Source organism: Prionailurus viverrinus, chromosome B2 (assembly GCF_022837055.1).
Source record: "Prionailurus viverrinus isolate Anna chromosome B2, UM_Priviv_1.0, whole genome shotgun sequence".
NCBI classification, from domain to species: Eukaryota; Metazoa; Chordata; class Mammalia; order Carnivora; family Felidae; genus Prionailurus; species Prionailurus viverrinus.
In genome coordinates, this window is record NC_062565.1 from 39,844,165 (window position 1) to 39,856,738 (window position 12,574).

The following is a 12,574-nucleotide window of genomic DNA, read 5'->3' on the forward strand; positions in this document are numbered from 1 at the left end:
GCAGCAGCCGTGTGCCCGACGGACTTGCCCCAGCTGTGGAAGGGCGAGGGTGCCCCCGGGCAGCCCGCCGAGGACAGCGTCAAGCAGGAGGGGCTGGACCTCACTGGCTCAGCCACCACCGCTACCTCGTTTGCCGCCCCCCCCAAAGTTTCACCCCCCCTCTCCCACCACACCCTGCCCAACGGACAGCCCACTGTGCTCACACCTCGGAGAGACAGGTGCGGGGCCCAGGTTGGGAGAGGGTGCTGCACACCTGCCCCTGCCCCCGGGGTGCCCCTGGAGCCCCAGGGATTGGGGGGGAGGTGGAGCTGGGTTCTGGATGTTCACCCCTCTCCCAGGGCACACGAAATTATTCCCCGGCTTCTGGGAAACCCATAGTAGGGACAGAAACATCAACGGCCGGGGGTGGGGGGGGAGCCAGGGCTGTTGGAGTCTTTAGGGTCCCTGACCACTGCCTCCGTCCTGCTCTCCTAGCTCCTCCCATGAGGAGACACCAGGCTCCCACCCCCTCTACGGACACGGAGAGTGTAAGTGGCCAGGCTGCGAGACCCTGTGTGAAGACCTCGGCCAGTTCATCAAGTAGGTGTCACCCCCAGCAGCCTTTCCGTGGGGCCCCTGACTCCCCAGCCGGCCACCTAGCTTGCCCCTTTTTGGGCCTCCAGCTGCCAGCTGTCCTGCTGTCCTCACGCCTGGGGTACCTAGCTCCTTCCCTGCCCCCAACAGCTCCCTGATCACTCCCCCCTCCAATATGTCGCAGGGCCTGCAGCCTCTGTGTACCCCATCCTCAGGCTGTCAAGAGCTCAGCAGGGTGGGGGTGTGAGGAGCAGGAGAGGACGCCCCCCGCCACCCTCCCCAGCTTCCCCACAGACTCAGCCCCGGAGACTGATGGCCTGGTGACAGGCCGGAAGGCCGGTGGACAGGCAGGGAGGGAGGCGGACAGGCGGCTGGCAGCAGGCGGCCAGCTGCCACAGCCGTGCCAGGCTCTGTCACTGACTGATTAACTCCGCTGTCTCCCAGACCCTTGCAGCATCAGGGTCAAACAAATTGTTTTCACGCTTCGTCAGAGGTTTACTTAATTAGTTCATTTGCAATTAGATCTCTCTGTAGCTGCGATTTTAGCAAAGACATCAAAGGAGGCTGACGAGAAGGCGGCTTCCTTCGTTGCCCCGTTGCCCCGTTTTTTGTTTTGTTTTGTTTTGTTTGGTGTTTTTTTCTTTCCCACCTCTTTCCCGTTGTATCCCTCGGTCTGTCTACTTTCCAGGCCGTGGGTGGGATTAGAGCATGGGATGGTGGGGCGGGGTGGGGGGGGGGGTGGCAGGCGGGGGTAGTAGCAGCTGGAAAGCCAGGCCCAACTTTCCCTTCTCTGCCCCCTCCCCCTCCCCCAAGACACCTCAACACAGAGCACGCCCTGGATGACCGGAGCACAGCCCAGTGCCGGGTGCAGATGCAGGTGGTACAACAGCTGGAGATCCAGGTGTGCGCTGCAGGGACCTGGGGACCTCCGGGCTCTGCCCCACCTACAGCACTGACATTCCAGGAGGGGCTTAGAGGGTCTCTTGGAAGGGTCATCTTCTGCTTTCTAGTTCCTGATAGCCAAGATCATGAGGTGATCGCAGTCTGATTCTGAGCAAATCCAGGGTGGGGGGCGGGGGGGGGGTGGCCAGAAGAGTGCCATCCTTATAAAAACAATAAAAACATTAACAGCTAACACGTTGAGCACGCCCTTTGGGCTGGTTTAAATACTTTACCTGTATAACTCGAGGAATCTTCTAAACAACCTCATGTGGCAGGTACTATTACCATCCCCACTCTACGGATACGGAAAATTAAGGCCCAGAGAGGTGAAGAAATTTGCCTCTGGTCACTCACCCAGTGGGTGGCCAAGTGGGATTAGAACCTAGGCAGTCTGTCTCCCGAGCGTGCACTCTGAAGCCCGGTCAGGGCAGTCCGTCAGGCAGCCAGTCAGCATAAACCCATTTCCCTCCGGCACCTAGCAGAGCGCCCTGCCATGAGAGGGCAGTTGTGAAAGATCTATTGAATTTATGAATGGGGGTGAATGAATCATTCATCCATTCCCACGTCTCCATTCATTGCGCGAGGACCCTCTCACACACAAGTGCCACTGAACTTGGGTGTTGTTCAACCACAGCCTCTGCCTTCGATGGGGAGAAAGGCCTGTGCCATGAGGAAGGAGGCCCCTGACTTGTAGCAGCTTGCTGAGCTTTAGCCTGGGACACACAGTGTGGGGGAGAAGGAGGGGGGGCTTTATGCAGTGGGTGGCGGCCCCAGGCCCTGGCCTTGAGGGTGTGAAGGGGCAGGGCGGAGCTGAGGCTTTCCAGCAGTAGGGGACCCCTGAGGTGTGGAGGAGAGGGGTGGTGGGAATAGGGGTTTTCATGGGTGTCTGGTGGAGGGGGAAGAGGATTGGAGGCCCCTGGGGCTCAGCCCCTGCCCACCTCCCGCCTCTAAACAGCTCGCCAAGGAGAGTGAGAGGCTGCAGGCCATGATGGCGCACCTGCACATGCGGCCCTCCGAGCCCAAGCCCTTCAGCCAGCCGGTGAGTGACTCACCCCTCCCTGCGGCCCTCCCGGGACCACCACCCTTGGCGCTGGTCTCAGCACCCGCCCCATTGCTCACAGCTGAACCCGGTCCCTGGCTCCTCCTCATTCTCCAAGGTGACCGTGTCTGCAGCAGACTCCTTCCCAGATGGTCTCGTGCACCCCCCCACCTCGGCCGCTGCCCCTGTCACCCCCCTACGGCCCCCCGGCCTCAGCTCTGCCTCCCTGCACAGCGGGGGCCCCGCCCGGCGGAGGAGCAGCGACAAGTTCTGCTCCCCCATCTCCTCAGGTAAGGACTGCCGGGAGGGTCATTTTCCCCCGCAAGCCGGACTCCCCAGCTGGCTACCTCACCCTCTGCCTGTCTCCCCCAGAGCTGGCCCAGAATCACGAGTTCTACAAGAACGCCGACGTCAGGCCCCCCTTCACCTACGCCTCCCTCATCCGCCAGGTGAGTATGGATGGTACAGGGGGTGGGAAGGGCACACAGGCTGCACACACACACACACACACACACACACCCTCACACAGGCTGCACACACACACACACACACACACACAGCCACCCACCCTCAGTGCCCCAGCCTCCAGGAGGGTCCTAGGGCCAGAGGAGAGACTTCCCCTCCCACACCTGTCCTGTCCTGGCACGTGGGTTTTCCTTCTCAGCCGTACGGCCTCTGGCACAGGCTTTGCCTCAGCACCTACTGGTGCAGACATGTCTCTGGGGGCACACGCATTTTTTGTTGCTCATACCCACTGTCAGTCGTTCTGTCACTCCCATGTACGTACACTTCTAGGAGATTATTTTCTCATAGGCTTGCCCTTTGTCTGCCTGCCCCCTCTCCCCCTCCCCCCCAGCCCTCTTACACACACACACACCCCTGTGTTCCCTCCCTCATGTCCTTAATGCTTAACGGACGTTTACACGTACGTCCGCTTGCTCTGATCTCCACACGCAGGCACACACATCCTCACACTTATTCTCATATGTGCTGCATACATACCCCATCTCATGCTTTGGGTGCCCTCTGCCAAAATTAGGATAAATTCCAAATGGCCCCCACCCCGAGGACATCTCTTTCCTGAGAACGCTGCTTCATTCCCACTCCAGGGCAGGGGTGCTTGAAACCAGTTTCCCTCCAGAAGGAAGTCATGTGCTGCTTGCACAAGTGCGTAGCCCTGAGGCTCGTGTTTTCTTTGGCCCCTGGCTGGGCCGTAACCAGCCTGCTCCCATCAAGGGACCGACAGGCACCCACCAGTTCTCTTGTCCCACGGGCTTCTGTAGTGGGTGTCCTCTCTCCTCGGGGTGAGAGTTGGGCCAGGCAAAAGGGAGAGAACACAGGCCTGTGACCCCTCGAGGCCCAGACTAAGTCTCTTTGCTTCTCTCTTGCCCATAGGCCATTCTGGAAACCCCCGACAGGCAGCTGACCCTGAATGAGATCTATAACTGGTTCACCAGGATGTTCGCCTATTTCCGGAGAAACACTGCCACCTGGAAGGTGAGGCATGCTCCTTCCTCCTTCCCAAGGGCCCCAGTCACCCTTGGACATGTCCACCTCCCTTTGAGACCAAGGGTACATAACATTTAGTCCCCTCGGAGGGGCATTCTACAGAAATGGCCCCAGCAGGGCCCAGGCTGCACCATGGGCCCCTCCACCCCCACTTCAGCATGGGCTATATAGTATGTTCTCAAACTGCTTCTTAATACTCCCTCCTTTCCAGCCTTGTGCTGCCTTCCTTCTGGGAAGAAAGTTTCCTTTCTCTGGAGTGCTCCCAGACAGGCCCCAGAGACTCCAGCCCCATGAAATAGGGCCTCCAGGAGTCCGTAATGCCCAAGCCTGTTAGGAAGAGCCAGGTTACACCCTCAAGAGACCCTAAGGGTCTGGGTACCTTGGCTAAAGGTACATGTTCTGAAGCGTAGGGTGGGGTGGGCAGTGTGCAGACCCGGACACGTGGATAGACCAAGCAAGACCCGTAGACTGTGCTGGGGCACAAACACAGGCTCTCACACCCTCTCCCCAGCTCTGCCATGGCGGCAGGAAGATAATTGTCTCGATCCAATTAGTCATTTCAACACCTTCAGCCATAGAGTGTTCTTAGGGGACCAGAGGCAGGGAAGGGAGGGACCCTAGAAAAATGGGACACTGAGATGTGGACTGGGGCACTCAGCTATTTGTTTTTCCATAGCCAGGAGGGGATGTGTGTGTGTGTGTATGTGTGTGTGTGTGTGTGTGTGTGTGTGTGTGTGTGTGTGAGAGAGAGAGAGAGAGAGAGAGAGAGATGGGTGAGAGTATGAGGGTCTGTGCAGCAGAGTGGGGAGGTGATATCTAAACTGGGAAGGGGGAGGGGAGAGGAGAAGGGATTGTTGGCACCCTGCAGGGAAAGTTAGACACCCGGGAAAGAGTCCCTGGGTCTCAGAACCTTAATTGGATCCCTGGCTCTTGAGTCCCCCTGCTGGCCAGCTTGGAAAGTGCAGCAAAACAGGCTATCTCCCCACCACCCCTCTAGGTTTCAACAAGTGTCATTGAGGCCCCCTCCCCACCAGTGCCGGATTGGGTGGGGTCTGCACAAGGCCCGGTCTCCTCTGCCCCGAAATGTGCTAACTGCAGCAGGAGACACTGCTCTATGACCTTCCGTATCCCTGTGCCCAGTTCCCAAAGCTTGGGAAAGAGGCTGTTGGGCTGGGACAGCTGCTCTGATTGGCTGTGAATGATGTCATTTCCTGCCAACCACAGTCCTGCCCTCTCCCTGAGCCAGCAGGGCCTTGTGGGGACCACCTAGCCCGGTCTCCAACCTCTAGGCCAGTTTGGATGCCTGGTCTTATAAATGATAAGAGTTCTATGCAAACATAAAGGATCACTACAGTTTTTATCTAACATTTATGTTAATGATGCAGATTAATCTTCTGTCTTTGGGGGTGAGACTATAGAGCCTCACTTCATAAGACAACCTCCTTCTGGGGGCAGAGTGTCACTCAGCCACCTACCCTCCTTTCCTGTTCTCTTAACTGTATCACCCCATTGTCCTTTCTTGAGATCAGAAGGAGCTGGTTTGGGGGACTTCCTGAAACCCCTCAATGACCGTCTTGAAGCCCCTCCCCTTTAGCCCAGTGCCTTTGGCCTCCCATGCCACCTTCAGTCGTCACCCAGCCAGGGTCATCCCAGTCGTGTGTCTCTCACTCCCAGGTCTTCACCTCCACCCCCCTCACCTAGTGTAGGTCCCAGTGCGACACCAGGAGCTGGGGGAGCAGTTGATCTTCCTAGTTAGTGCCCTGCTGCTGTTTCTGCCACTTAGGGCACTACCTGTGCCCTCCCTACCTGTGGCACAGTAGAATCTGTCCCTGCTCGAGATCCACTTTCACCCTCAGGATTTTTGCAGCCAGGCTTCATCCCTGTTCCTCAGGAAACATACCCTGTCTACACCCAACTGTTCCCCTTCCACTTTCCACCCATTCGTCTGCCCCTTGAGGCCCCGCCTCTTCCCAACTGTATCTCGTCCCCTCCTCCCTCTTCACCCTTTCTGGCCCACACCCTGAGTTGCTGTCCACTTCAGACCAGGGCAGAAGGGTCGGGCACCAGCGTGGGCCAGGCCAGCTGCCGTTCATCCGGGGACAGAGCTGCCATCTGCCAAGCCAGTGGTCCTCACCAGCCCGCCCCCTGTGTCCATTCCCTCTCAGGGCCCGTGTTGTGGGCCCGTCCTTTTGTTTACGCAGCCCCCCGCCAGACCCCTTAAATTGCCGTTAATGTTTCAGCGTAACGAATTAGTCTCTCATCACGAATCAGGCTTCGAAATGAGGGAAAAAAGCCCCGGTGAGGCCATCCTCGGAAATTGGGGTCATTCTCATTTGCAAAGCGGAGGATCGGAGCCCCGTAATGCGGGCAAATTTATTCCGAGGCAGGAGCCCCGGCGTGATTAGGCCCTTTGTAATTATCGCTCCAAGAGATTCCACTCCAGCCGCCCGCCTCCCTCGTGGATTAGCAAGCGAGTCGGAAAAATACACAGGATTTAATTAGAGGCAAATTAAAATTGGTAATGAAATCGGGCCAGTTGCAAGTGGCAAGAGTTGGAAGGGAGAGAGGGAGAGGGGATCTCCAGGGGCATGGGCTGCCCGCCCTGCCGGCTTTCTTCCCCGTTTAGAAATGTAAAGAGGAGACAAGGATGGGGACAAGGCGGGGGAAGCAGAGGGAGGACAGGTAACAGGGACAGGGATGGCTGGGGGTGGGGGGGCGAAGCCGAGAGAGGAGAGCACAGAGACGGGACTGAGGGCCATGCGGGGAGTGGGTGGGCTAGGGCCCTCGTCTAGCCCCCCCCCCCCCCCCCCGCCCCGGGGGAAATTGGGCCAAGCACCCCCGCCCTCACCCAAGTGTCCTACAATTCAGATGGCCTCAATTCCTGAAGTTACCCTGCCAGGAGGAGGTGGGAGCGACAAGGTGACTTTTCCTCTTTTCTCTCTCCTCTTCCTGCCTCCCAGCTACTAAACCCGTGCTCTCCTTTCTCCCCGTGTATTTCAACAAGTATGCATTAGGCCTGCTGTTTACCTCATGCTCTTAATAAGCTGTCTGTTCTCAAAGTCATGGTTCCCACACTCCTAGAGATTGAGGAAGGTTGCAGCGAGGGTTCCTGATTTATGTCCAGAACTTCTAAAGCCTAGTGGAAATTCTGCATGCACCTGAGATGACAGGTCACTGATGTGCCAGGGCCCGAGTGTGATCTCCTGGTGATCAGGAGCCCCAAGTAACAGCTACGTGTGTCTGATCAATGCTGCCGGGAAAACAAATTATTACTACCTAGATAGCATTTAGTTGGTAGACAGGGTTTTCCAAAAGATGGCAGGGAGAAGGGAGCAGATCGTAAAATGGGTTGTGGGCTCTGAGGACCCTGGCAGTCCCTGGGTCAAGGGCGGGAGAGAGGCCTGCCTTCGCCCCTGGCTGGGACTCCTCCCTGGGGCAGCCTGCTTGTCCTTGGGCCAGGGGAGGTGGGACATGGTGGGACAGGGACTTTGCTGTGTGTGCTTGCCTGAGTGGGGAAGGGGCCTCTGAGCACCCGCCCTGTCTCCGCACCCCCAGAATGCTGTGCGGCACAACCTCAGCCTGCACAAGTGCTTCGTGCGCGTGGAGAACGTCAAGGGCGCCGTGTGGACCGTGGATGAGCGCGAGTATCAGAAACGGAGGCCGCCAAAGATGACGGGGTATGTTGGCCCAGCCCCAAGCAGAGGCATCTGCCTGGGGCGTGGACCGGGTCACCCCCCATTTTTCTCCAGGACACCCATGTGAACCCGGTCCTTCCCACTTTGGGGGTGGGGAGCCTAGAATCTGGAAGTGACAGGTGATCAGAAAGAGGACATGTATGTCTTATTCTGTCCCTATTTCTGGCTGAGGGGAAGGAGCCTAGGGGGACCTGGAACCAGAGACAGAGACCCAAAGTAGCCATGTCTGGAGCTGGGACATGGGGAGATGCCAGCTAGGTGGCCATTGGTGAGGGGGCTGCCAGCCTCAGAGTCGTACTCCCCTATCTCATCACAGGATGAGCTGACCTCTGAGGACCCCAGGCCCCACCTCCGTGTTTTATAGGGAGAGGAGACCGAGAGAGGGCAAGGGGCTGGGGGAAGGTCACACCGTACTGCAGATTCACAGCAGAGCTGGGTCTCCGAACTCCCACCTTTTGCGTTCGCTCTAGCATGCAGCATTTTCATTGGAAACTGAGGAACCTGGGGGCGGGTCGAAACCTCCCCTTGGCTTCCGTTCCAACACCCAGTGGCCTTTCCACCCCAGATGTCCCTCACGCGGGCCACCCTTTGCCCGTGCTTCTTGGGCCAGAGGCCTGTTGGGAGGGGGAGAGAAGTGAGGCAAGTAGGTGTATATCTATTTGTGTGAATGCCTTTTGCCCTCGAAGATCTTTCTCCTGGGAAAAGAGCCTCTCCACCCCACTCAGCTGTGGGGGCTGGGCAGGGTTGGGGCCTGGAAAAGGGAAGGAGAGCCATCCCCTTCTGAGTGCCCCCCTCCAAACTTGGGGGGATTATTTTTACGTCTCTTTACCCACTTGGTCAGAAGACCTGGATTCAGATGCACCTCTGCGTCTCACTGGCTGGGTGAGCTTGGGTCAGTTCCTTAACCTCCCTTAGATGCTCTGTAAATGGGGGGTAGGGGATTAATTGCTATGGAAGAGGGACAGCCTTGAGCCATGGTTTTTCCTGACCCAACTCCTGAACCCCTTCCTGGGCAGACAAGCCTTTGGCGTGGAGCACCTGGGGACAGGCCAAGCCAAGCCCCTGGGTTATTAGATGTCGCACGATTCCGTATGGCAAGATAGCGTGGATATTACAGACTGGGGAGGTCAGGGCTCTAGCTTGGGTCCGCCAAGCACTGGGAAATGGAGACAGCAGAGAAGAACTGCTGGGGTGGCATGATGTGAAGACAGGCATCGGGAGGGACCCCCGTTCCCACTTGCCAGCTCTGAGACACTGCCCAGGTTCCAGAGCCCCGGGCCCGGGAAGGGGGCTGTCAGCATGTGACGCGCCATGCCGGGTCAGCTTGAGGGTTGAGGGCGATGGAGCCCACCCAGGGCTCGGCAGACGCTGCTGACCGTGCCGTAGCCTCCTAGCATCAGGAATGGAATATCGCCGAGCACAAGGCAGGACCTAGTCAGGGTCAAGGCCTGAAGGAACGAACGGAGCACTGCCTTCTCTGTCTTCCAGGAGCCCCACCCTGGTGAAGAACATGATCTCGGGCCTCAGTTACGGAGCACTTAACGCCAGCTACCAGGTGAGTGCGCCCTGATGGGAGCCCTTTTCCCTCTTGCCCCCTTGCTGTCCTGCCCACACACACTGCCCTTCGTCCACTCTCCCCTGCAGAGCTCCGATCTGGCTTGGGAGGGGGAAGACCACTCCGAGGGGCCCAAACCCCAGCCCTCTGCCCCACCCCAACTCGGGGCACCAAAGCAGGGAGGGAGGTTGGCATAATCAGCCGTGTCCCCTTCTCTGGCTAGTCAGGCTCGGGGCCCTCTGCCTCCTGGGAAGGGATAGGTCAGGCTCACGTTCCCAGGTTCCCAGGAATGTTGTGAGGCAGTGGGTCAGGGTCACAGTCTGGCCTTGGGAGGGGAGGGGTGATGTGTGAGAAAGGCCGAGCCTGGACTGGGGACTTGCCAAGATAGATCTGCCAGCACAGGACGCCCTGGAGGCTTTCTAGGGACACGGAAGGGACAGCACCTGCCTGGATAGGGCTGGCTGATGGGGTCAACCCTGTGCCCTCCAGGCCGCCCTGGCCGAGAGCAGCTTCCCCCTCCTCAACAGCCCTGGCATGCTGAACCCGGGCTCCGCCAGCAGCCTCCTTCCACTCAGCCACGACGACGTGGGCGCCTCCGTGGAGCCGCTGCCCAGCAATGGTAGCAGCAGCCCCCCTCGCCTCTCCCCACCCCAGTACAGGTGAGCACACAGCACGGATCCCCCACCCCCGGGGCCCCTCAGACACCACTGCAGGTGGGGTCTATCTTCTTACACCACCCCCCACACACACCTGTCTTCCCAGATGAGTGACTTCTCTTTCTCCCTTCCCATGGTGCCTCTCCTCCCCTCTCCCTTCTCATTCTCCTCTCTCCGCTTCCTTTTTACTTCCCTCCTTCCTGCTTTCTTCCTCCTCTCCCCCTGTTCTCTGTCTTCTCCCCAATCAGAGGCAACCGCTGCCCAGCCCAACATCCCCCTTCCTGGGAGGAGAGCTCTGGGGGAGATCAGACCTAAGACGTCAGGCGCCAGTGGCTCAGGGATGATGCGGTCCTAGGGGAGTGAGCTGCGGGCACCCCACTGCACCCCCAAATTCTGGGTGTTTGTGGAGGCCGGGGAACAGCCCTCCCCCCCCCCCAGGTGCCCACACGATCCCTTCTGTCACAGCCACCAGGTGCAGGTGAAAGAGGAGCCGGCTGAGGCAGAGGAAGACCGGCGGCCAGGCCCCGCCCTGGGCCCCCCCAACCCCAGCACCGCGGGGCCTCCAGAAGACAGGGACCTGGAGGAGGAGCTGCCAGGAGAGGAACTGTCCTAAGGGCCTCTAGGGGCAGGCAGGGCAGGGGTGAGACCCCTCCCTCCGGAACCCAGGCCCCACCTACCCCCACTCCTCAGCCCCGCCCAAACCTCAAGGCACTTCCAGGACTCAGATGGGGGGGTAGGGGAGGCTGGGCCAGCAACTCCCAACGTGACCTGACTGACAGACGCTCGGGGGGCAGCGACGGTCCTGCCCCTGAGGGGACACCGAACCCCTGGTCTGGGACCGGCAGAGGAATCGGAGGGCCCAGACCCTTCCTCAGACCCTCCCCTACATCTGAATACAGCCTCCCCCCAACCACCAGCAGCAGGGCCCTCCTCCCCCACCAGCTCTCCCCTACAGGGCCCCTCAGCGCCATGGAGACCCGCAGGCGGGGCTAAGCCACCCCTCTCAAACCCAGGGCCCCTCGCACCTGGCTCTGGCAGTGTTTTCTGGCCAGAGCCCCCCCCCTTTTTCCTAATTTGTGCCCTCTTTCACCTTCTTTTCCGTACTGTGAAGAAATCTCCCCAGCCCCCACCTCCTCCCCCTGCCCCGGCCTGGGCCCAGGGGGGGAGCTGATGTTCCAGACCATCCCCAGAAGAAACGGGCCCCCTGAGCTGTGCCCACTCAAGAGCCACAGCTGGGGTGTTGCTGCCCTGCGGGGTCTGTGAGAGCAAGGCTGCCTCGCTCCCGGACAGGAACCCAGGCCGAACTGGGCCTCCACCCCATTCACTGGGTGCCCCTCGGCTGCCCCCCACACACCAGGGAGCAGAGGAAGAGGCCCAGTGCTGGCTTCCTCGCAGAGGTCTGTGCAGGGTGGGCCGATGGAGGGGGAGCCGCGAGGCCCTCGAGGCTGAAGCTGCCAGTGCCACCCAGGAAGCATCCTGCCTCTGTCACGGGAGAGGCCAGGCAGAGACCAGGCTTGAGGGGCAGGTGACTGCCGTGACCCAACAGGTCACCCCCAGCCTACAGGTCCCCTCATGGTAGTCCTCCCTCACCCCTCCTCAGCCCCCCTCCCCACCCCCAGTTAAACCGATGACCAAAGACCTTTCTTATGCCGGAAGCAAAAACCAAAACTTTTTGTTGGCTTTTTCCTTTGTGGCCTCCCACCCCCACCCCCACCCTCTTTGCTCCCCGCCCCTAGCCCCAGGCTGGAAGCCCTCCCTCCACTTAAGTTATTGTTTTAAACCAAAGTTTACAGTGTCTGTTGGTGGCCCAGACCCTCTCTCCACCCTTCCTCCACCCCACCCTGAGGACCCTGGGACTCAGTAGAGGCTGGGGGCCCTGCTCACCCCCACTTCTGCTCTTGGCCAGCCAGGAGGAAGGTCCGAGGGCAGAGGGAAGGAGGTGTGCTGCCCTCAGCATCCCGAGGGGCTCTCCTCTCCTCGGGCAGTGGGCCTTGAGCCCCAGTCCCAACCCTGGGCTGCTTCCTGGGGGCTCTACAGACCCCTCGCTAGGACCAAGTCCCCCATCACACTGGGAGTGTGGATTCCAGCAAAGGAGCTGGAAAAGAAGTGAGACTCCACAGACCCCCTATGGGGGACCCCGACTTAGGCCATGGACTGGGTGTGTTGGATGCTCGTGATACCCCAGGCCAGGCCCCTTTGCTGAGAAGACCTCCTTGGACTATTTCCCAAGAACCCCCCACATACACCCCTTCACAAGCCACCCCTCCTGAGAGGCAGGGGGCCCTCCGCCCCCTCCCCTATGTACTCCCCACCTGTGTTCTGTTTGACCAGCACAGAAATATTAAACGTCCTCTATTCACCGGGCCCTGTGTGTGTCACCAGGGTGAGGGGGGAAAGGCACTGAAGTGGAAAGATTGCTCTGGGGGAAGGAGGCCCTGTGGACAGCGGGGGCTCCTTAGGGGTGCTTTCTGGAAGTGCATGAGCAGACCAGGACATGGGGGTGGGGGGGATGCGGTGGGGGGGGGGGGGGGGCGGGGAACCTGTCAGCAGCTCCCACCTGCCTCTTCCACTGTCACCCTGGTGGTGTTCTCTGGTATTTTCTTTC

The 12,574-nt window shown here is 59.5% G+C and overlaps 1 protein-coding gene across 5 annotated transcripts in view; it reads left to right on the forward strand.

Annotated features, from left to right (window-relative positions):
- The window catches only part of FOXP4 (forkhead box P4), a 52,155-nt gene extending 39,935 nt beyond the window's left edge, over nucleotides 1-12,220 (forward strand). For 2 of the 5 annotated variants that reach the window (XM_047859758.1, XM_047859756.1), the window contains exons 7-17: nucleotides 5-218; nucleotides 475-579; nucleotides 1,387-1,474; nucleotides 2,471-2,554; nucleotides 2,637-2,844; nucleotides 2,927-3,003; nucleotides 3,950-4,051; nucleotides 7,619-7,740; nucleotides 9,247-9,313; nucleotides 9,803-9,972; nucleotides 10,435-12,220. In XM_047859758.1, coding sequence (XP_047715714.1) covers nucleotides 5-218; nucleotides 475-579; nucleotides 1,387-1,474; nucleotides 2,471-2,554; nucleotides 2,637-2,844; nucleotides 2,927-3,003; nucleotides 3,950-4,051; nucleotides 7,619-7,740; nucleotides 9,247-9,313; nucleotides 9,803-9,972; nucleotides 10,435-10,582 — 1,385 coding nt within the window. In that variant the 3' untranslated portion in view covers nucleotides 10,583-12,220. The remainder of the gene's footprint in view (nucleotides 1-4; nucleotides 219-474; nucleotides 580-1,386; nucleotides 1,475-2,470; nucleotides 2,555-2,636; nucleotides 2,845-2,926; nucleotides 3,004-3,949; nucleotides 4,052-7,618; nucleotides 7,741-9,246; nucleotides 9,314-9,802; nucleotides 9,973-10,434) is intronic. The other 3 variants (XM_047859757.1, XM_047859760.1, XM_047859759.1) reach the window with 3 other exon arrangements.
- The last annotated feature ends 354 nt before the right edge of the window (nucleotides 12,221-12,574 follow it).